The sequence below is a fragment of the Drosophila sulfurigaster genome, chromosome X (assembly GCF_023558435.1).
Source record: "Drosophila sulfurigaster albostrigata strain 15112-1811.04 chromosome X, ASM2355843v2, whole genome shotgun sequence".
NCBI lineage: Eukaryota > Metazoa > Arthropoda > Insecta > Diptera > Drosophilidae > Drosophila > Drosophila sulfurigaster.
Genome location: NC_084885.1, coordinates 20,398,612 through 20,422,833, shown reverse-complemented (window position 1 = coordinate 20,422,833; position 24,222 = coordinate 20,398,612). Strand labels below are relative to the sequence as shown.

General features: G+C 34.8%; 3 protein-coding genes across 3 annotated transcripts in view; all 3 read left to right on the top strand.

Moving 5' to 3' along the window:
* The window catches only part of LOC133847085 (allatostatin-A receptor), a 148,234-nt gene that overhangs the window by 85,212 nt on the left and 38,800 nt on the right, over positions 1-24,222 (top strand). The window contains 2 exon segments of the mRNA XM_062281870.1: positions 21,530-22,191; positions 22,193-22,247. Coding sequence (XP_062137854.1) covers positions 21,814-22,191; positions 22,193-22,247 — 433 coding nt within the window. The 5' untranslated portion in view covers positions 21,530-21,813.
* LOC133847861 (salivary glue protein Sgs-3-like) lies at positions 8,642-11,937 on the top strand. Its single transcript, XM_062283127.1, has 3 exons — positions 8,642-8,751; positions 8,813-9,472; positions 11,199-11,937. The coding sequence occupies exons 1-3, from the start codon at positions 8,724-8,726 to the stop codon at positions 11,834-11,836; spliced, it is 1,326 nt and encodes a 441-aa protein (XP_062139111.1). The 5' UTR covers positions 8,642-8,723; the 3' UTR covers positions 11,837-11,937.
* On the top strand, positions 13,415-14,202 carry LOC133849034 (salivary glue protein Sgs-3-like). Its single transcript, XM_062284857.1, has 2 exons — positions 13,415-13,500; positions 13,562-14,202. Exons 1-2 carry the CDS (start codon positions 13,473-13,475, stop codon positions 14,185-14,187), a joined length of 654 nt encoding a protein of 217 aa, XP_062140841.1. The 5' UTR covers positions 13,415-13,472; the 3' UTR covers positions 14,188-14,202.

Here is a 24,222-nt window from a genome sequence, read left to right as displayed (position 1 = left end):
ATGTTTGAATTTACAACCGTAATTAAAAGATGAAGCATCTTATTACTGAATCACTACAGAGTTCATTAAAAGTTTAACTAACTACTTGCAGTAAAAAAGATGAATGTTAGAAAATGTGAACTTGAGAAATGAATCTTTTCATGGTTATTCAAATAAAATATAAAAATAAATCATCAATATTTTTCTACTCACTCAGCATCGCCTTCGTCTAAAAAGAAGTCGTTCTCTTGACCATTTCTTTAGGCCAGCCAACGTGTTGTAGTATAAATCTGTCAATTCAGCAACAAACTTTTTTGTAAACATTTACTATCTGTAAACTAGAGTGTTCTTCACTTATAAACGCAAGATAGATTGTGTATATACAGTCGATTGTGCTCGACTGTAAGCTATCAGCTGTTCAATCTTCAAATATACCAAATTAATATACTGAAAAATACTAAAAATACGCCCGCTATTCATTTTCATTAAAACCAAAATAGCGGCATATTATTATTAAAATATACCAAAAAATGTACTGCAAAAATACTACAAATATACCGAATGATATTTTTGGTATATCAATATGCTAGATTTTCAAGCAAAGCAGAAACCGTTGTTTGCCAAATAAAATGCAAAAAAATACTAAAATATACCGAAGGATATATGTGGTATATTAATATAGTACTACATACAAAATATACCAGAGAATGCAATACTATGTTATATATATACCAGATTGTCAACCAAAGCAACTAAGACCCGTAGTAAGTAGGCATTTTTACCGATATAAAAGTATTTCAAAAATAATTCTTACAATTTTTATCTAATCGCAACCAATATCAGGCATTATAAAGACTTTAGTTGTACTAAAAATATACAAAAACTTTAATTTACGTTTGCTTCTTGATTTCAGTATCGATTAGAAAACTATTATCAGTCTAAGTTTACTTAATGAATAATGAACTTTATACTTAAAGATACATATTCTTGTATTTTAAATTGAAAGCTGCCATTATTTAACTGTTGACCACACACAATAGCATCTCATGCAATATGATTATTGAGCCTATAAATCAATTATTTGGCCATGCAATTCGAAGCTAATAATTTCCCTGTAGTTTTGAATGCGATTAGAAACTATTATTTTGCACATGGACAACAAAAGAAATGTTTGCTGGCAAAATAAATGTTGGCCATAATTTGATTAGTATTCGACGACGATGACGACGACGAGTAGCACAGTAAAATCCTCTTCAATTTCGTTTCCAATTACGAGCAAGTCAAAGTCAACCCAATAACAAAAGAGCAGATTTTTCAGCATTGCAGCTGTTCACAATAGAAGATAATTGTTCGAAAAATGATGTGCACTGCATCTCGCTTTTGTTCGCAGTTAATTTCCAATTTTCCGTTTGCCGTTTGTCGGTTGGGTTTTTCCATTTGCTAACTTATGTTACACCTGCCCATGTATATTGCTCTCTCTCTCTCGGTCTCTTTCTCTTTCTGTCTCTTTTTCGTTCTTTATTGTGATGGCATTTTATAATCGAAATCCTATGCACGTTTCGGATTTGGTCACATATTTCGATTGGCGTTGGCGAGTTTGACCGTCGAGATGCTATTTCATTGTGTTTGGCCGACACACACGACGAAATGAGAGCTAAATTAAAATGCAAGCCAAATATAAGCTGCTTGTGTTAGAGAAAGTTCGCTGTGCTATGCTATGCCATGGAATGCTCTCGATTCTTTGGCTCCAGACAGATTGACAGGCCACTCAAAGTGGGTTATGGATGAGGAAGGGACTGAAGGCCACAAGGAGCAAGAGAAGCAGGGGAAGCAGATTGTGAGGGAACGAGTTTTTCGACTGCAAACAGCAAAAGTGCATAAAAAGAGTTTATTGTTATACCCAGCAAAAGCTTAAGAGAGGGTATGTCAGGCTAGTCCGAACTTTTGAATAAATCAAGAAATGAATATACATAAATAAAGCTGAGATAACAAGTGACTGAAAAATAGTTTAAGCGAAAAGTTGATACTAAATTTGAGTGGCTTTTTATTGCAGTTGATTTCTAGGGTATTGCATGAAAAGAGTGTATTGTTATACCCATCAGTTGTTCAAAGCGGGTATGACAAGCTAGCTATAAATCAAGAAATTTAAAGACGTAGAGAAAGCTAGGAAGACAAGTGACTTAAAAAATAGTTTGAGTGAAAGTTTGGCAATACAATTTAGTAGCTTTTTATTGTAGCTCATTTGCAGGGTATTGCAATTGATCAAAATTAATGCAGCGTTACTCACTGCATATTGAAATGCACTTTGTGTGTCGAGTGTTTACTTTGGGGGAAGAGAGGGAGAGAAAGACTGCGTAAAGAGCTGACGACGACTAATCGATAGCCGAAGGTCATCAAAAAGCATACGGCTCAAATAAGTGGTCACAGTTGAGTGATAAGAAGCTGGCCAAGCACAAATCGTGTTATCAGCTGTTCCCCTACAACCAACACACTCACACACACACACACACACGCACGACTGAACACACACGCAAACTGGTCGCAAAATTCCCTTGCCTTACACAGCAAAAAAAAATACGAAAACTTGCCGCTCACGTAGCCCAACTTTGATTTCAGAGTTGAGTAGGCGCCGGCAACCAGCAACCAGCAGCCAGAAAGCCAGCCAGCAACCACCAACGTGGCTTAAAACTTTCTAACTGACTTTTTGGTGGTGCAACCAAACTGATGCTGTCTCCCTGCCACAAAGGGCAACAAATAGTTTGACAACATCAAGTGCTTAGCTTGTGTATCATCATTATCATCATCATCGTCATCGTAAAGATAATTCCCGACTACCGTGGGTCCCATGACATTTCAATAATTTCGACCCTCCAACATTACTGAAAACTTTAAGATTCTTTCGAAATCTGACTAAGGCATTTTTTTTGTTTTTTATTGTGGGCTAACCAAAAACCATGACAACAACAAAAAGGGAAGTAAATTTTAATAAATTAGCAGCAGTTATTAAAGAAAATTAAAGTTAACAAAAAAGAGGAAACTAAATTTTAATAAATTAATTAGCAATTTAAACATAAATTTAATGTGAACAAACTAAATAAAATAGACAAAACTAAAGCTCCTAATGCAAAAAACTTTTCAAATTAAACGTAAAAGTCTTTATAAAATTTTATAAATAATCAGGTTTAATTTCAAAAATATAAACAACATTTGTGACTGTGCATATTTAATCTATTAAATATTTTGAATAAATTATCGCGATTAAAATGTAAGAAACATAGTTCTGAATTAAGCAACTTTGAGTTTTTAATTAAGGAAAATTCGTTTGAATTTATCTCAAATTTTGCATAAAAAACTCCAAAAATCTTGTAGTAATTAAATTATCCATTCAATAAAATATTATTTTAGTTTTTAATTATAAAATGAATAACCAAATCTACTTAATGAAACATTTATTGCTAAAACGAATAATAGAATATTTCATTAGTGCAAACAGCATTTTAGTTTGTGTCCCTTTAATCCTCAAATAGTAAAGATAAAGTCTCAAGAAATCTTTTTGATCTGATTTAGGCGTTGCTTATTTTATAAGACAACTACGAATATACATAAATAAGTATTTGAAATATGAAATGATTTGTTAAACAAAGTCAACAATATATTAAAGTTGGCTTTGCAAACTTTGGAATCTGGCTAAAGAATTGTTTATTTTTGGTTGTAGTAGAAACTACCTAGACAATAATAATAACTTTATGAAAAGTTGCAAATGAAATTAAAACGATTCTTGCTTAAATCGTTTATTAAGTGCATTTAATTAACGAAATTTGCAATTCAATTTGTGTCTCTTTGTGGCACATTTAATATTCCGTTTCATGATGAATGTATTCAAAATACTTTTGCCACACACACACTTGCATTAAATATGCACACATGGAGGAAATATTTCAGTGTGTGTGTGTGTGTGTGCGTGAAAGTCAACAATCCAATCGAGTGCTCATTTGACTAACAATAAACAACTTGTTGTTGTTGGCTTTATCAAATTTTGTTTCGGTCTTAAAAAGGCACTCAAACGATTCACAACTTGACCTCGAAGCACACACAACTCGAAAGCTTTCTAATTAAAAACAACTTGTCTCAGCAGCAGCTGCAGGAAGCATTTCATAAAACGTTCCTCCTTTTTTTTGGGAAGCAACAAGTTTGCAAGCAAAGAGTGTGAAACCGAATGCCAAATACACTGCAAACAGAAATTATTATTGCTTCTTAAATGTGCTTCGTATTTATGCTTTAGCAACTTAACTCATCAATTAGCCAGCATTAAAGATTGCAACTTATTTCTGAGAAAAGAGAAGAGAAGTGAAGTGAAGCGTAACCCCAACTCTGAGCTCCATCAAAAGTTAAGCGCTGTGTTGAGAAGTTAAGAGCCTGTATGCCACTTAACACGTATCGTAACAATTAGCAAAAGTGCCTCGCAATTTTCGTGCACTTTTATTAGATTATCGCCCACAGTGCTCACATGCGACTCGTTATGACTGCTCAACGCATTTACTGCGTAGCATATGTGTTGGTGTGTTGGTGTGTGTGTGTGGAAGAGTGTGTGTGTGTGTGTGCGATTGTGTGAACCAATTAGGAAATTACTTGTGTAAAGTGCTCTTTGTATACGAAATACAAATAAAAACTGCTTTTTTACCCGAAAATGCATTGAAAATACGATTTCAACTTCAGGGTTCAAGTTTCAACTACGATCGTTAGCAATGCTGCTGGTAGCCTTCCTCTTCTCGCAAAAATCAATAAGAATACTTTAAACATTTTGCCATTGGTCAACAACAAATAGTTAAAGCGAAAACCTACAATAAAAAAAAAACAGCGACCCACATTTCCGTGGAACCTCAAAGTTTGTTCTCTACTTTTTTGCAAAATTATGGAATTCCTGTTATTTTGCGCCGTGTTCTTTTTGTATAATCTGAATATAAACATACCACATAGATTACTGTAATTGCTCCAATTAGAGTAGAATTGCAGTTTTAAAAGTTCTTTCAATTGCTCTTATTGTTAGTATTATGATATTTGCATTTTTTGTTTAAAGCAAGAAGAAACTTAGAAACAATATGAAATATGAATTAATTATATTAAATGGGTAACACTCAAAAGGAGGCATCTTCGATATACCAAATATGGGCTTTGGTATATTATTCAGTATATTTTAAGAATAATAGCGCACTGTTTTGTGTTTATTCAAAATGGATAACGGGTATCTCACAGTCGAGTGTGTATCTTTTATTGCTTTTTGTTTTGATTTAAGAAAAAAATGTTGAAAAATATTTTTTTATTTTATTTTATTTTATTTAAAAAAAGAAGGGAATGTATACTTTTTTTTAAATTTTCTTAATCCAGATTTTTTTAAGGGTGATTGACAGTTTAATTAAACTTTTTAGCTGTGCAAAATGACTTTGAAATAGGTAAATTAATGGTTAAGTACGTTTACTTTTATAATATTTCTCATATAAAAAGATACATATTTTTTTTTATATTATAATATTTAAATAAAATTTCACTTTAAGTATTTCTTTTTTCCAACTGCTAAGCATATTTAAATTTCGCTATTGTTTTACTTTGCATTTCGGATTATATATATATTTTTTTCGCTTGAGAAAAACCACTGCAAACGGCGTGCTGTGGCGAACTTTTGGAAAACTGTAATTAAAAGTAAATTTGTATTAATTTCCCGTTGTCGAGTTTAAAGCTCCTCTCCACACGACGGCGTCGTTGTTGTTCATTGGCCCGGGTGGTTTTTTATACCCGCTACCCATAGGGTAGAAGGGTATTATAACTTTGTGCCGGCAGGAAATGTATGTAACAGGTAGAAGGAGGCATCTCCGACCCTATAAAGTATATATATTCTTGATCAGCGTCAACAGCCGAGACGATATAGCCATGTCCGTCTGTCCGTCTGTGTGTCTGTCCGTCTGTCCGTCTGTCCGTATGAACACCTAGATCTCAGAGACTATAAGAGATAGAGCTATAATTTTTTTTCTACAGCATTTGTTATGTTTGCACGCAGATCAAGTTTGTTTCAAATTTTTGCCACGCCCACTTCCGCCCCCGGAAATCAAAAAAATCGAATAACAAGCGTAAATTTAAAACTGGAGTTGCGAATTTTGGTATATACTATAATTGCTATAGTAGTTATCATTCCTGAAAATTTGGTTGCGAGCAGATAAAAATTGTGGAAGTTGTTAAAGAAATACTTTTGTATGGGCAAAAACGCCTACTTACTAGGGGTCTTAGTTGCTTTGGCTGACAATCTGGTACATTGCGCCGTCTATGGTATATTTTGAATGGTGTGCTGTATCGATATACCAAACATACCATTTGGTATATTTTTAGTATTTTTTAGTATTTTCGGTATATTTTGAAATAATACCGCAATATTTTGCCCCTATTAAAAATGGGTAGCGGGTATCTCACAGTCGAGCACACTCGACTGTAACTTTCTTACTTGTTTTCTTTTCTTTTGGTTTTGGTTTTGGTTTTGGGCCTCGGCCAACTTTAATCAAATATGTGTCAACGCGGATTTATGAAACAAATTGACTTTAACGGGCGCCACTTCATCCTCGAGAGTCGTCGTTGCCAAGTCAATGAAAGTAGCTCTTCCAAGCACGGAGAGAGAGAGTGAGAGAGAGAGAGAGAGAGAAAGAGTGCTTCTGTTTCAGCATTAACCTCAGCCTTAACATCGGTTCGGTTTCAGTGCGCTTCAGGAAGAATTAATTAAAAAACTTAATCTGCTTTGGCAGCCCAGCTGCGTCTTCCTTCCCCTCTGACTTTGACTTCAACTGAGACTGTCTGACTCTCGACTGTCGATGGTGGGTTCCTCTTCGTGTTTTGTTTTTATACCCGCTTCCTTTAAGGTAGAAGGGTATTATAGCTGTGTGACTCCTTGAAATGTATGCAGCAGGCAGAAGGAGGCATCTCCGACCCTATAAAGTATATATATTCTTGGTCAGTGTCAACAGCTGAGACGATATAGCTGTCATCAGTCTATCCGTCATCCGTCTGTCTGTCCGCATGAAACACTCGATCTCAGAGACTATAAGAGATAGAGCTCTAATTTTTTTCGACAGTATTCGTTATGTTTGCAGGCACGTCAAGTTTGTTTCAAATGTTTGCCGCGCCAGTAATTTTATAGATAAAGTCGTGAATTTTGGTACAGACAATAATAAATTTGGCCATGAGACAAAAATTAAATAATTTATTGAAGAAATATTTTTGTATAGGCAAAAACGCTTTCTTACTACGAGTTTTAGTTGCTTTGGCTGACAATCTGGTATATTTTACACTCTATGGTATATTTTGAATATAGTAATATATCAATATACCAAAAATACGGTTTGGTATATCTTTAGTGGTTTTGTTGTATATTTTAAGAGTAATACCGCGCTGTTCTGCTTTTATTTCAAATAGGTAGCAGGTATCTCGCAGTCGAGTACACTCGACTGTAGCTTTCAGACTTGTTGGTTTTTTTGGTTTTTGGTGGTTTGGCTTTTTGGTTGGCTTACTAGTAGCTGGTGGTTTCGCGATTTTGCCAGGCTGCCTAGCAACTTTCCATCTGCGCTGACAGCGATTTGTTGTGTTGAGTGTTGAGCTCTAAGCTTGTTGTGTATCGAAATCCCATTAAGCGTGTGCCCACAATCTATCTTAAAGGTGTGTTTAGCTAACTAAAAGTTTTGCAGTTGCCAATTTAAAGACAAAGTCTTGCATGGCATTTGCTACTTAATTTTAATTTAATTTTAATATTTTTAATTTTATGTTTCTCTACGGGGTATCTTTAAGTTCGTTCAACAAAAAATATACATACGAGCTACCTCGCTTGAGTTATTTATCTGTGAACCACGACAAGACAAGAACAACAAGTGACAAATTGATTTACCAAGTGAATGAAAGCTTTAAGCTGGAATAAATCTATTGAGTAAATAAAATAACTGTCACTCCAAAGCTTTAAGCTAAACTAATTGCTTTTCATTTAACACTTTTTGTATCGTCGTTGCTCTTTTGCTCCGCTCAAGTCTGCAAAGCCAACTTTAAGCCATTGTTTGCATTTTGTTTAAACACTGACTTTCATATTTAGATTTAATCCATTCTAATTGCTCATCAATTCTTCTCCCACTCTCCATAAATACATATATTTATCCATACTTCATGTCTGTGGCGCACGGTAAATGAACTCAGTTGCTCTCGGTTTATAAAAAGCACTGAAACATTATTTTTAGTCGACTCACTATGGCTTATTTGCTTAGCTTTGGCTTTGTCTGTTTGCACAACCTGTAATTGACATTGATGTTTGCGCCACACCCCTCTGTCACCCCTCTTTCACCATGCGCGTAAATTCTTTATTTCACAATTTTGCTTTGGATTGAGTCTCGTGCTGTGGACATAAAGTTGTTCTTTTCCCAAGCAAACAAATTTAATGAAACCAATATCTTTTCCACTTCTATCAATAATATATATCTCGATTATTCAGTTCGGGTTCACATAATAATTATTATTATTATGTTCTTTAAATATATTCCCAGACTACCTATTAATAATCGGTTAAATAAATATTGAAGGTAAAAGTGAAGTAGCATAATTTATTTTTAAAACTTATTTGTGCAATTGTGTGCTGTGTAAATATGATCGTGTACTATATAACGGGAATCTTCAGCCCTCAAAAGTATCAGATTCCACATTTCATTCGAAAAGTGTAGTGATCCATCATGAGAATTACTCTCGCCTGTCTCATTGGTAATATGCTCATCAATCCTTTTAAAAAAAGAAATGTGATCAACTAATCTTATCCATTTAGCGAGCATCTTGCTCATCAGTGTCGTCGACTTCACCCAGGGAACGAGCAGCTGTGGTTGCCCAGATCCAACCACAACTAAATGCCCGACAACCACTAAGTGCACAACAACCAAATGTCCCACAACAACCCCATGCAAAACAACAACCACTTGCAGGACCACTACATGCCCCACAACCACTCGCAGGACAACGACAACTACTCGCAAGGCAACGACAACCACTCGCAGAACAACCAAGGCCCCAGCACCAACCACTCGCAGGACAACTCAGAGAACTACGTCTAAGAGACCGAGCAAGACAACACGTCGACCATCACGCAGGCCGACACGTAAGCCTTCACGTAAACCTTCCTGCAAGCCATCCCGTAAGCCATCTCGTAAGCCATCACGCAAGCCATCACGTAAGCCATCACGCAAGCCATCCGGCAAGCCATCCGGCAAGCCATCCCGCAAGCCATCCCGCAAGCCATCCCGCAGACCTGGAAAGCCATCTCGCAGACCTGGAAAGCCTGGCAAGCCATGCCGTCAATGCGGTCCCGGTGGTAAGGCCTGCCCCGGTTGCCCAGAGCAAGGACCACTGTGCAAGGATCTCTTGGCTAAAATATCAGCCCTTGAGAAGCTGATCAGAGCATGCGTCTGCGGTCAGAACCGAAACCTCTTGTAAGGCGTGACCTATCCATAAAATCCACATCATGAATACGGAGACCTCTCTCGACTTGTTGACTAATCCTTAAGAGTTTTGTTTTCCTTCAATAAAATTTAAGTATTATGCATACCAAATTATGAGTTTTTAATATTTCAATTCGTGATCCTATGCCGTAAAGTTGAATCTTCAGTGTAAGATCGATGTGGCAATCATTGTTTTAAATATATTTTGTTTTTTCAGGGGAAAATTTGGTTACGGCCAGATACAAATCTTAGATGTTTTTAAGAAATAATATTATATGGCTAAAAAAGGCTGTGACTGTTGGCCCTTCAATGCTTTTGTTCTCTATGGTATATTTTTAATGCAGCAAAATCTCGTAATACCAGATATATTATTAATTAGATAAATTGTATTCATAATATCGCCTTTATCTTTAGAATTTTATTAACGAAATATACTGACAAGAATACTATATGGCATATCATTATTAGGTATCATATGCATTTAATAACACATAAGAAAGGTCTAGTTGACTATGCTTGGCTATGAGATATATGCTCCCAATTTTATGTGAACGGACAAAATATTACCTGATAATATTGTTTATTGCATAATTTCCAAGTTTTTTTTTATATTTTTTGTAGACATTTTTATGGATCAATTGGATTAGAGTTAGAGATATCATAATTGTGGCTGAAATATTATACTTTATATTCGTATATTATTAGTTGAACAAAAAAAATCGGAGCTGAATTCCAAAACAATTTTGGTTGCCCTATCACTTATAGTCTCTCAGTTCTGTGTGTTCATATGAACGGAAAAGAAAGGTGGACAGAAAGACAGAAAGTCATTATACCCGTCTGGAAATATATGCTTACCATTTGGTTATACAAATTATACTTTGCTAAATAAAAAAAAAATAAGAAAGCTACAATCGAGTGTGCTCGACTATGATTTACACGCTACTCATTTTCAGTAAAACCATTTTCCAAAAACATGCCTCAAAATACGTAAAATATACCAATGGCTCTATGTATTTGGTATATTGATATAGTACTACATTTAAAATATACCATAGAGTGCAAACTACGTCACACAAAAGCAAAAATATACTGAGGGATATATTTGGTATATTTGTATAGTAATATCTTCAAAATATAATATACCCTATCCTAAAATATATCGCAAAATACTAAAATATGTCGAAGGATATGTTTGCTATATATCTACAAATAGTACTGCATTAAAAATATACCAAAAAGTACAGAAAATACACATTGTATCTTCTACCCCATGGGCGTGTATAAAAAATGCATATTAACAAGGTTGTTGAAACGAACTTTGGACTCTAGTTTGAGACAGATATAATATACAATGAGAAACTACGTCGCCAGTCAGCCAATTATAGTACCACGATTTTTATTTTTATAAATATTTTTGTGTTATTTTTGAAACATCAATATTTTCCCAGACTACTATTAATAATCAATTAAATAAATATTGACGGCAAAAGTGAAGTAGCATAATTTATTTTTAAAACTTATTTGTGCAATTGTGTGCTGTGTAAATATGATCGTTTACTATATAACGGGAATCTTCAGACTTCAAAAGCATCAGATTCCACATTTCATTCGAAAAGTGTAGTGATCCATCATGAGAATTACTCTCGCCTGTCTCATTGGTAATATACTCATCTATCCTTCGAGAAGAAGAAATGTGATCAACTAATCTTATCCATTTAGCGAGCATCTTGCTCATCAGTGTCGTCGACTTCACCCACGGAACGAGCAGCTGTGGTTGCCCAGATCCAACCACAACTAAATGCCCGACAACCACTAAGTGCACAACAACCAAATGTCCCACAACAACCCCATGCAAAACAACAACCACTTGCAGGACCACTACATGCCCCACAACCACTCGCAGGACAACGACAACCACTCGCAAGGCAACGACAACCACTCGCAGGACAACCAAGGCCCCAGCACCAACCACTCGCAGGACAACTCAGAGAACTACGTCTAAGAGACCGAGCAAGACAACACGTAGACCATCACGCAGGCCGACACGTAAGCCTTCACGTAAACCTTCCTGCAAGCCATCACGCAAGCCATCACGTAAGCCATCACGTAAGCCATCACGCAAGCCATCCGGCAAGCCATCCGGCAAGCCATCCCGCAAGCCATCCCGCAGACCAGGAAAGCCATCTCGCAGACCTGGAAAGCCTGGCAAGCCATGCCGTCAATGCGGTCCCGGTGGTAAGGCCTGCCCCGGTTGCCCAGAGCAAGGACCTCTGTGCAAGGATCTATTGGCTAAAATATCAGCCCTTGAGAAGCTGATCAGAGCCTGCGTCTGCGGTCAGAACCGAAACCTCTTGTAAAATCCACATCATGAATACGGAGCACTCTCTCGACTTGTTGACTAATCCTTAAGAATTTTGTTTTTCTTCAATAAAATTTAAGTATTTTGCATACCAATTAATGAGTTTTTAATATCTTAATTCGTGATCCTAAGCCGTAAAGTTGAATCTTCAGTGAAAAATCGATGTGGCAATCATTGTTTTAAATATATTTCGTTTTTGCAGGGGAAAATTTGTTAATGGCTAGATACAAATCTTAGATGTTTTTAAGAAATAATGTTATATGGCTAAAAAAGGCTGTGACTGTCGGGCCTTAAATGCTTTTGTTCTCTATGGTATATTTTTAATGCAGCAAAATGCCGCTAAACCACATATATTTTTCGTATATTTCATATTTTTCAATACATTAATTCGATATATTTTATTTATAATATCGCCTTTATCATTAGAGTTTTATAAACTAAATATACTGAATAACAATAGTATTATTCGACCATACTACTATATAGCATATCATCATTAGGTATTATATGAAATTAATAACACATAAGAAAGGTCTAGTTGAGTGTGCTTGGCTGTGAGATATATGCTTCATGTGAACGGTCAAAATATTACCTCATACTATTGTTTATTGCATAATTACCAAATTTTTTTTATGATTTTGAAGGAATTTTTAAGGATCAATTGGATTAGAGGTAGAGATATCCTAATTGTAGCTAAAATTTTATACTTTATATTCGTTTTCTATTAGAGGGAGAAAATAGATCGGATCTGAATTCTAAAACAATTTTGATTGCCCTATCACTTATAGTCTCTGAGTTCTGTGTGTTCATATGAACGGACGGACAGAAAGACAGAAAGTCATTATACGCGTCTGGAAATACATGCATACCATTTGGTTATACAAATTATACTTTGCTAAATAACAAAAAATAAGAAACCTACAGTCGAGTGTGCTCGACTATGATTTACACGCTAATCATTTTCAGTAAAACTATTTTTCCAAAAATATGCCTAAAAATACGTAAAATATACCAATGGGTCTATGTATTTGGTATATTGATATAGTACTACATTTAAAATATGCCATAGAGTACAAAATATGTCACACAACAGGTAAAAAATACCGAAGGATATATTTGGTATATTGATATAGTAATATATTCAAAATATACCACAAAATACTAAAAATATGTCGAAGGATATGTTTAGTCTATATGTACATATAGTACTACAATAAAAATATATCAAAAAGTACATAAAATACACATAGTTATAACACTCTTCTACCCCATGGGCAGGCGTGTATAAAAAATGCATATTAACAAGGCTGTTGAAACGAACTTTGGACTCTAGTTTGAGACAGATATAATACACAATGAGAAACTACGTTTCCAGTCAGCCAATTATAGTACCACGATTTTTATTTTTATAAATACTTTTGAGTTATTTTTGAAGCATCAATATTTTCCCAGACTACTATTAATAATCAATTAAATAAATATTGATGGCAAAAGTGAAGTAGCATAATTTATTTTTAAAACTTATTTGTGCAATTGTGTGCTGTGTAAATATGATCGTTTACTATATAACGGGAATCTTCAGACTTCAAAAGCATCAGATTCCACATTTCATTCGAAAAGTGTAGTGATCCATCATGAGAATTACTCTCGCCTGTCTCATTGGTAATATACTCATCTATCCTTCGAGAAGAAGAAATGTGATCAACTAATCTTATCCATTTAGCGAGCATCTTGCTCATCAGTGTCGTCGACTTCACCCACGGAACGAGCAGCTGTGGTTGCCCAGATCCAACCACAACTAAATGCCCGACAACCACTAAGTGCACAACAACCAAATGTCCCACAACAACCCCATGCAAAACAACAACCACTTGCAGGACCACTACATGCCCCACAACCACTCGCAGGACAACGACAACCACTCGCAAGGCAACGACAACCACTCGCAGGACAACCAAGGCCCCAGCACCAACCACTCGCAGGACAACTCAGAGAACTACGTCTAAGAGGCCGAGCAAGACAACACGTCGACCATCACGCAGGCCGACACGTAAGCCTTCACGTAAACCTTCCTGCAAGCCATCCCGCAAGCCATCACGCAAGCCATCACGCAAGCCATCACGTAAGCCATCCCGCAAGCCATCTCGTAAGCCATCCGGCAAGCCTGGAACGCCATCTCGCAGACCTGGAAAGCCTGGCAAGCCATGCCGTCAATGCGGTCCCGGTGGTAAGGCCTGCCCCGATTGCCCAGAGCAAGGACCTCTGTGCAAGGATCTATTGGCTAAAATATCAGCCCTTGAGAAGCTGATCAGAGCCTGCGTCTGCGGCCAGAACCGAAACCTCTTGTGAAGCGTGACTTATCATGAATACGGATTGTTCTCCCGACTATTTCTTTGTTGACTAATTCCTTAAGATTTTTGTTTTACTTCAATAAAATTTAAGTATTTTGCATACCAAAAAAGTGAGTTATACTATTCAGTAATATTTCGCAAATCTATTGCATTTGATATAGTTTCATTTAAGAATATCTCAGCACATAAATTATCTGTTGTTTTAATTTAATATTTGATTATCTAGCCAGATATTTCCGACAATTTTAATGAAATTACAGAAGCGCAATCTAGATATCAATCTGTGAAGGTGTCTGATTGTTGGCAGGATTCATTTACATAACATATACATATGTATGTAACCTGCTGTTAACTGTGGTGAAAAATTATTAACCATGAGAAAACAAATCAAAAATCAGACGCAAATAAGCCAAAACCATTTAACGCACACTTTGAGGCGAGGTTTCGCAACAAAGGCTTTAAAATCACTTTGCCTCCGTGTGTTTCAGTTAATTAATTATTAATAATTAATGAACAGCAGATGTGTGTGTGTGTGTGTGAGTGTGTGTTGCGTGTGTGTATTGTAACTGTTGTGGCAGTTGCTGTTGTGTGTGTTGCTGTTGCTGTTTATTGCCAGCTTCTCTGCAGCCACCTGACGTCTGATTTTATGGTGCGCCCATAAAAACGCAATTAGATTGAACGCTGAAGCTCATAAAAGCCACATGAGCGGCATCAACCATCAGTCGAGTCGAGGCAAGGCGAGGCTGTCGACTCAGTGGCAAGCCGCACTAATTGAAATAATTAAAATAATCAGTACATCATCCGCTGGTGGGCGTTTCATCCGCCTCTCTCTCTCTGTTTCTCTCTCTCTCTCTCTGATTGGCTGGCAGCATTTCTTAAAGCTGCCATAAGCTAGTTTGCGGTTGCAACTAAATTGCGAATATTGTTATTACAGCTCTTCTTGGCAGGTGTGTTAATATAGCCTGACATGCGCTGCGTATACGTAATCTGAGTGCTAACTAACTCCCACTCAGTTTTCATTCATTCGCTGAGATTTTTCAGCATCTTTTTTGAACCAACTGTTGCTGCTGCCTTTCGTAGTTTGATTGATGGCCTAACCTAATACGTTCTTTCCTTGGGCAACAATTTAAACGGCAATTCAATTTCATGGCCGCTTTGCCGCCCTCAAAATAAGCTTGGCATGTCCTTGTCTCTACAGCTCTTTTTATACCCGTTACTCTTAGGGTAGAAGGGTATTATAACTTTGTGCCTGCAATTGGGTATTAGTTGCTTTGGCTGACAATCTAGTATATTTTGTGGTTTGTGGTATATTTTGGATATTGCACTTTGTCGTGATACCTATTATAGCCTTAGCCTTATTAATTTAGTTTATATTTAAGAATATGACTTTATTTGCAATGTACTTTATCAATATACCAAATATAGCCTTCGGTATAATTTGATATTTTTGGTATATTAATTTGGTATATTTTTTAGAATATGCCTTTATCGAGAATGTACTATATGGATATATCAAATACAGCGTTCGGTATATTTTGGTATTTTTTCGGTATATTAATTTGATATAATTTTTAGAATGGGACCTTATTGAGAATGTATGGTTAAGGATAATTTTGTACAGCAACAAAGTCTACTCCAATCAGGTCTTAGTTGCTTTGACTGGCAATCTGGTATATGTTGTACTTTATAATATACCAAATACAGCCTTTGGTATATTTGATTTTTCGATATATTAATTTGGTATGTTTTTAGAATATGTCTTTATGTTTAGAGGGTATCTCATATTTAGCATATTTTAGTATTTTTTTTTTAGATATAATAATTTGGTATATTTTTTTAAAATACGGTTTTATTGAAAATTTACAATGTATATGGAAATACCAAATATAGTCTATAAATTTTTTTTTTTATTTTTACGGTATATTAATTTGATATATTTTATTGAGAATGATTAGTGAGTATCTCACAGTCGAGCACACTTGATGGTAGCATTCTTACTTGTTTTTTTATGGTTCTTATTTGCTTGCCTGGCAATCCATAAACAGTTTTTGGCCACACAAAAAGCAGTTGGCCAAAGAAGCCATAAATCAAAATAGCTTTAAACGCTCAACAATCGATTCGCTCTTGGCTGCCATCAAAATACATTTTCTAGTGCTGTAAATAATTATAAAGCAATTATTATTAGCTCTGGCTTTTTACAATTGACGATTGACCAACAAAAGCCGCTCTTTATGATGAGTCACAAAATGCAAGCGAAGAATATCTTTGGAAAGCCAATCAAATTATTATCATTGGGCCACTTAATTGCACATTATACGGCGCGTAGTACATAAATTTAAAGAAGTCACTCAATAAGTAATTACTTGAGCGTAATTTAATTAAAATGCCATAAAAATAATTCGCCCTGCCATTTGTATACGCAATTTATGCCATATATAATGGCAAATGGTTCGAGAAGGAGAATGAAGGAGGAGGATGAAGGAAACGTTCTCCAACACAACAGACAGTCTAACAGATAGACAAATAAAAATACTATCATCTGCATAATTTATGTATGTGAGAGCGAGAGAGAGATGAGTGGTGGGAGAGAGAGAGTCGAAGGGAGGGAGGTGGAAACAAAACCTATGCATAGAGACGACTGAAAATCAAGCCGAATTTGTTGTGCTACAAATGCCAATTTAATGCTGCCCTCTGCTTGTTTTTCTTTCGCTTCTTTTTTGCTTTCAGTTTTTTCTTTTGGTTTTTGGGAGTACAAATTGAAGTGAGTGCTCGAGAAAGCTGAGACTGATTTCGATGCGCAAATCGCAAGAAATTCTCCAAAAAGTCGCAGACGTGTTTTACTTCATTTAACATGCGTAAAACAAAGGCTCCTTAAAGTGCATGATTGCGAAGCATTTTATTTTGTTTTATAGTAATAATAAATTATTGATTAGTTGCCAAAAAAAATTATTGATTTCTTGAAAGTTTAATAACAATAATTATAATCTATTTTTTTGCTTACATCATTTTATTATTTTAATACATATTTATGCAATTTAAATTTATTTTTAAATTGATTTATTTTTATTTTTTTTATATTTTATTATTAATATTATTATTTCATTGCATTTGTATTTCATTAACTGTTCTTCATTTCATTTTGATTGTACATTCATTTTTTATTATTTTGTTGGACATTATTGTAAATTGTATTTATATAATATAAAACGAAAGAAATGAGAATAAGATCTTTTTTGAGCTTAGTATTATTATTTATAATATTTAAATGAATACTTAAGGAAAAAAGAACAAAATCTTTAGTCCTTTCAATGATTATCTTTTCCAAATAAGGAAGCCGCGTAGCTTGTAGAAAACTTGACAAAATTGTTTGTCGGAGTGTCAAATGGGGCAATGAGATGTCGCAAGGAATTGAGGCGGCGAATTGAGATATTCTCAATTATGTGTGGACGCTGTCGTCGTTTGTCATTGGCGCTGTCTGTCACTGTCTCTCGTCTGTCTCTTTTCCGTCTCTCGCCTGTCTCTCTGTCTGTCTCTGTCTCGTCTCGCTGACTGGTGTCATTTCTCGCAGCTTATGAGACTCGCTTAATAATATGTTAATTGACAGCTTAAGCCAACTGTCAGCACACACACACATACCCACACACACACATACATACTCATGCATGCATGTGATATGTGCTCACTCAATTGGTAATGGAATTACAAAAATCCAAAGAGGCAGCAACAAACAAAACACAAAATACGAAGAAAACAACTACAAAAAAAAAGATAGAAATTGTAATCGACATGGTTGAATGTGAGTGGTCTGTCATGACTAATTAATGGCGTGGCACACTGCGTATACGCAATCTGCACTGAATGCTCTTTGTTAAAATATGCAAATGTAATGAAGTTTCGCCACGTTCATTGTTCTTTTTTTTTGCAAAGTCTGCATCATGAAAGCGTTTACTGTGAAAGTGCAAAATCAAATAAATCGTGTAGAAAATCGTAATGGCACTGTGGTGGAATGTATACAAATATTTATTTAAATTTTTATCTAATTTGCATAAAAAGTCTTTTAATTAGTTTTAAGTGCATCAACTTATATTGAACAATAAAACAAAATATGCAGTATTATTTTGCTGCTGCAATAGAAGACATTATATTTCAGTTGTCATAATTTCGATTTAAATTGATTTAAAGAGACATTTGTTTTAAGTTAATTTTGTTGGCTATATATATTAGGGCGGGTCAATTTGTTCCTGTCCAAAAAATCGTGAAAATCGTCCCCCATAATCGGAATCTACGAAGAATTCTAAGAAAATTTCACCATGAAACCATGTGTCTAAAATGAATTCCTAGTCCGCGCCGTGAAGCTTAAAGATTGCACTATGAGGTACATAAGGTATTTCGAGGTATTTAAGACATTTTAATGTATTTAAAAAAAAAAAAATACGCATTTTCCAATTATGTTGGAGTCAATTCTGATTCATTTTTTTACAACAAATTTTATAATTTTTTTTTTAAATTTATTTAACTTATAATTTTTTTTTTAATTCAACAAAATGAGCCAAACTAGCCATGTACTGAGCCTCATATAAGAAAGTAGGAGCAATGCGTCTGTAACTTTTTAACGAAGTAAGGTATCGGTCTGAAAATTGAAATATATATTCAAAGGCATTTTAAGCAACTAAATAAAAGTAGGCGTGGCATGATAAAAGGCGGAATTTAATTTTATTTTTTATTATGTTATATGTAAATTTCGTTTGATTGCTTGTGGTCTTAGTTTTCGTGCCTATTTTACATTTATTTTCTTGCATTATAATTATCGACTAGATGCAATCTAAAGCATTATTATTATTATTATTTTATTTTCCACATTAACATTTTTGAAAGAGTTTTATTTAATTCACTTCTTATATCTAAATGATGATGTTTGATTTGTTCTTTTTGTTTCTACAAAAAGTGTAAAATTTTTGATGTTTCCAAAAAAAGTGGCAATCATTATCCCAATTTTGGGCAGCTTCTCACGGTGGGTCACATATCATCCATCTGATGATTTGATTTTTGTTTCACTTTTATCTTAAATTCCTATGAAGTGTTGAATATCATAATTGATCGCTGTTGTTGTATTTCATCGAAGTCGGTTAAAGTAGTTGTGAAGTTGTTGTTGCAATATTCCATCAAAGTTTTGTCCGCACAACTAGTCGGGGATGTGTGGCAACCCTTGACACCGCAGGAAGCTCGACTGCCGATTTCTCCACACAAAGTATGCGCCTTTTATACTCAGACATTGCCTAATCACAACTTGGGAATTATAAGCAACACATTCGAAAAGTAATGAAAAGTAACTACAGCTGCGCCTGCTCTGATGACTACTGATTTGTACGTCAGTATATTATTATTTATTTATTATTATTTTTTTAATTTTAACATTTTTGAAATACATTATATTTGTTTAAAGAGAAATTGAACGTTTTTTGTCAAATATGAAGGAGTTTCGTAGGTAAAAGCATTTGTATTAACTAAATAAATTGGCCATGAATTTAATATAATTTGTACTCTTTTAGACAAACTCTTTATTTACTTTTTTTAATTTTCGTTAAAAAAATAAAATACCAAAAAGGCAGTCATTACCAGGAGAACGCATTGATCGCTCCCCAGGCGCATCTCACAGCGGGTTGTGTGTTTGGTTTTTTATTCTCTAAGCAAGTTTTTGTTTGTTGTTCCAAGTGTAGTAGTTTTTCTTTTCTTGTTGTCCGTACAGCTATGAGCTAACTTCTATAATTTACTTTTCGAACGTGTTTTAATCCTTACTTATAGTAGATATAGTAGACTTTTTTTTTGCATTTCGTATATTTGATTTCTATTCCATACACAACACATTATTATACATCATATATATATATATCATAAAGTACTTTATATTATTCATAATGCCATTATATTCCATATATTAGTTGTTTGTTTTCCTCTCAAATACATTCATACAACATTCCATTGCACATTCAGGGCACCGAACGATGTGTGCAGTTGTTAACACATGTCTCACGACGAGTTATGCCACAGAATCGAGATGCTGTTATGTCATTGACTTTAGAAAGTCGTTCCAAAGTTCCTCAAATTGAGTCAAGGAAAGACTTGAGATTCTAATAAGATGACGTTATATTCCAAGTCAACAAAATTGCAAAAATTACCTACTTGTTGGAAAGCAAATAAACTTTATAATAAAAAATAAAATTAAACTCCGCCTTTTATCATGCCACGCCCACTTTTATTTAGTTGCTTAAAATGCCTTTGAATATATATTTCAATTTTCAAACCGATACCTTACTTCGTTAAAAAGTTACGTACGCATTGCTCCAACTTTCTTATATGAGGCTCAGTACATGGCTAGTTGGTTTTTTTTGTTGAATTAAAAAAAAAATTATAAGTTAAATAAATTTAAAAAAAAAATTATAAAATTTGTTGTAAAAAAATGAATCAGAATTGACTCCAACATAATTGGAAAATGCGTATTTTTTTTTTAAATACATTAAAATGTCTTAAATACCTCGAAATACCTTATGTACCTCATAGTGCAATCTTTAAGCTTCACGGCGCGGACTAGGAATTCATTTTAGACACATGGTTTCATGGTGAAATTTTCTTAGAATTCTTCGTAGATTCCGATTATGGGGGACGATTTTTGCGAAAAAAAATTGACCCGCCCTAATATATATATTTATTAAAATACTCATAACATTAGAATAGTAAATAAATGAACATTTAAATTAAATTTCACTGCTAATAAAAATTAATCGAAATTTATTTGAATTCAATAAACTTTTCATGGCAGTTAATTTTTAAATACCAAATAAATAATATACAATTTCTTTGTAGTAATAAAAGACACTTATTTCAAGTACTTTATTAAATGAATAGTAGATTTTAATAATATTGATATTATGTGTTTAAATCAGCCTTATTATTGATATATTAAAACTAAAGCATTCAGTAACATTTTGTTTTGTGCGCTGAACTTAAAGAAGAGTAACTTCACAAGGACTTAAATTGAACTATCAATACTATACTTATTGAAAGTATGCCGAGATGAACTCTAGTAGGACTAACAAATTTGCAATTACAAAACAAATTTCTTTGTTGTATCTCTTCAGCTATTTTTCAATCTGCTGCCCATTGTAAATTTGGCTAAAATGTATTTATGCCAACACTAAGTTGAAATAGAGCTTTATTTGCATAATGATTATCTTCACATTTATTTATCCCGCACACAAATAAAATATACAGAACTTTACATATCGCTGTGCACATATTTAAAATATTAATAATTTGTTGCATGTAATTTGGAATTTTTGCAGGCATCACACACTTCTGCTTCTGATACTCCAATAATAATAATGCTGCTCACCTAACCGATGGTGGGGCGTGGCTGTGGGCGTGTGCTGAAAATGTAAAATCAATTCGGCAGCTGCACACACACAGACACAGACACACACTCACCCACACACACACACACAAACAAACACACTCTCACACACGCGCGCGCATAATAAATACCGATCAAGAACAAAAGCAGCCGACAAAAGAGATAATTGTTGAGCACTTGGCGAGTGGCGAGTGCTATTAAAAACTGGGCGTGGCAATGGGCACACAGCACTACGAACACGAACGCCCACCACGCCTGACCATGGCCCTGATGCTGCTAACAGTGCTAATTAGCTGCTGCTGGCCAACAACTGGGAATGTGGCATTGGCATTGGCATCCGCATCCGCATCGTCATCGGCATCGGCATCGGCCGTCGAATGTGCCGATTGGCAAAATCCAACTGATTGCAATAGCAACAACAGAATTTTGAACAATAGCAACTATAATGCTAACAGCGGAGGTTCTGCTTCATCCTCATCGACATTGGAGCAGCTAAATGGTTCAATGTTGCCAGACGATCTCCTCGAACCGGATCTGGAACGAGATGGAGACAATTGGCCGCTGGAGCGCGTTGTGTCCACCATTGTGCCCGTCTTTTTTTGGCATTATTGGATTTGCCGGACTCCTGGGCAATGTCCTCGTCATACTGGGTAAGTCTCTGGCCCTGCCTCTGGCTCTCTTTTGTTTATGTAATTGCAGTTTACTCGTCCTCTTTCCTCCCCTTTTTATTACCACAAAAAACACACACGAACACACATAAAAGCAAAGCCCGTTTACATTAGCGAAGGGACCTTTGCTTTTCTCTCCTTTGGCTTTTTGCTCAAATTATGCGTAATAATTGCAAAAAAAAATATATATATATTTTGTTGCTCGCAAGCCGTGCATTAACTGGATTTAATATTCCGCCCATAAACGCTCTCTTCGCGACGCACAACAACAACAACAACAACAATGCCATAAAATGCCAAACTGGACTAATTGATTTTTTATATCCAAGTGTGCAATGCGCTCACTTTTTCTCTCTCACTCTTGGCTTACAGGTCGTATACGCATTTTGTACGTGTTTCGCTTTACGTCGCGTAGCGTCAAGGTCACAAAATTGTTGCAACATTACGCTCAGCCGCATTTTTTTGCCGTTAAAGTCGCATTAACGTAATTTAACGGCTGAACGCAAGCCAACCCAGGTTTTCAATAAACAAACTAGTTGATGGCTGAAAATATTATGTACGATTTTCTATTAGCATCAATTTTTATAACCACTATCGATTTTAATTGTAATGAACATTTTATTAGAAAATGGCTTAAGAAAAGACAGTTAACTCGGTGAGAAATAAAACAATGTAAGGAGCATTGTATACAAAATAATAATAATAATTTGTTATTATTGAATCAGATTTAAGTCAACTAAACAGCTTAGTGATTAAAATGTGAATGAAATTGGTCCATTTTAAAACTCTTTTAAAGTTGATTTGATAGTGATAGACTTTTTGCTATATTTGAATAACACTCAATTTTTATGGTATATTTAAATACCACTCATAACACATTTCCGCATATTTTCAGTATGTTTAATATCTGATGCTTATACTAAATTATTACCATTTAAGTTATTATAAATTAAAACAAAAAGCTGTGATCGACTCTTCATATATTTTCGTGATATTTAATGTTGTGGTATATTTAAATACCACTCTTCGTCATATGGTATATTTAAATACCACTGACACATTTGGGACCATTTTCTATATTGTAATGACTCAAATATTATGGTATATTTAAATACCATGTATTAGTCAGCTCGACATATTGTCGGTATGCTTTATATACCAAAAGAAGAAGCGAATATCTAATGCTCTCACTAAACTGTATCCATCTAATTCGTTATAAATTACTTATTGCTATATTTTTATAATAATCAAATATTACAGTATATTTAAACACCACTCATAGCACATTTCAACATATTTTCAGTATGTTTAATATACCAAAAAGATGAGCTACTATTTCATGTTCGCATTTACCAATTGCCATCTTAACAAAAATGTTATAAAATATTCAAATAAAATAAAGAAAATTACGTTTCTCAATTCACATTCTATTTTCGAATATTTATCATTATGATAATGTTAATATGATAATGTTAATATGTACGTATCAATTCTACTATTTATGTATGAAGCAATCAATGCATTAAGTGCACTTTCCAATTATTTGCTTTATAAACAATTTGCAGCGAGCACACGCAATTTATGTCGCATGCCATTTAAATGTCGCATGCCATAAATGCGTATCGCGTGCATTTCGATAACAGCATTTTGTGTGGCTTATAGACATGCGTGAAATTCCAATCAGAGTATCAACGAAACTCACACAACTCACAGACAATGGCATTAAGTGAAAATGCATATTGCACATTTCACCGGAATTTCTGTGGTGGCATTTTTTGTGGCATGCGTCGAACAACAAGTTTTCAAATAGTTTCCCATTTGCTCATTTGCTCGTAATTCCCATTAAAATGATGTTGTTGAGGTAACCAAAACAAAATACGATGTCTTTCTCTCTCTCGCTCGCTTCTCTCTCTCTCTCTCTCTCTTTTCTCTCTTCCCCTTGCACAATCAACAGACC

Bases quoted from the DNA above. Each gene is read 5' to 3' on its own strand.
- LOC133849034 (XM_062284857.1), top strand. From the start codon at position 13,473: ATGAGAATTACTCTCGCCTGTCTCATTG. The intron at 13,501-13,561 runs GTAATATACTCA...TTATCCATTTAG, and splicing joins TACTCTCGCCTGTCTCATTG to CGAGCATCTTGCTCATCAGT.
- LOC133847861 (XM_062283127.1), top strand. From the start codon at position 8,724: ATGAGAATTACTCTCGCCTGTCTCATTG. The intron at 8,752-8,812 runs GTAATATGCTCA...TTATCCATTTAG, and splicing joins TACTCTCGCCTGTCTCATTG to CGAGCATCTTGCTCATCAGT. The intron at 9,473-11,198 runs AAGGCGTGACCT...TTATCCATTTAG, and splicing joins TCAGAACCGAAACCTCTTGT to CGAGCATCTTGCTCATCAGT.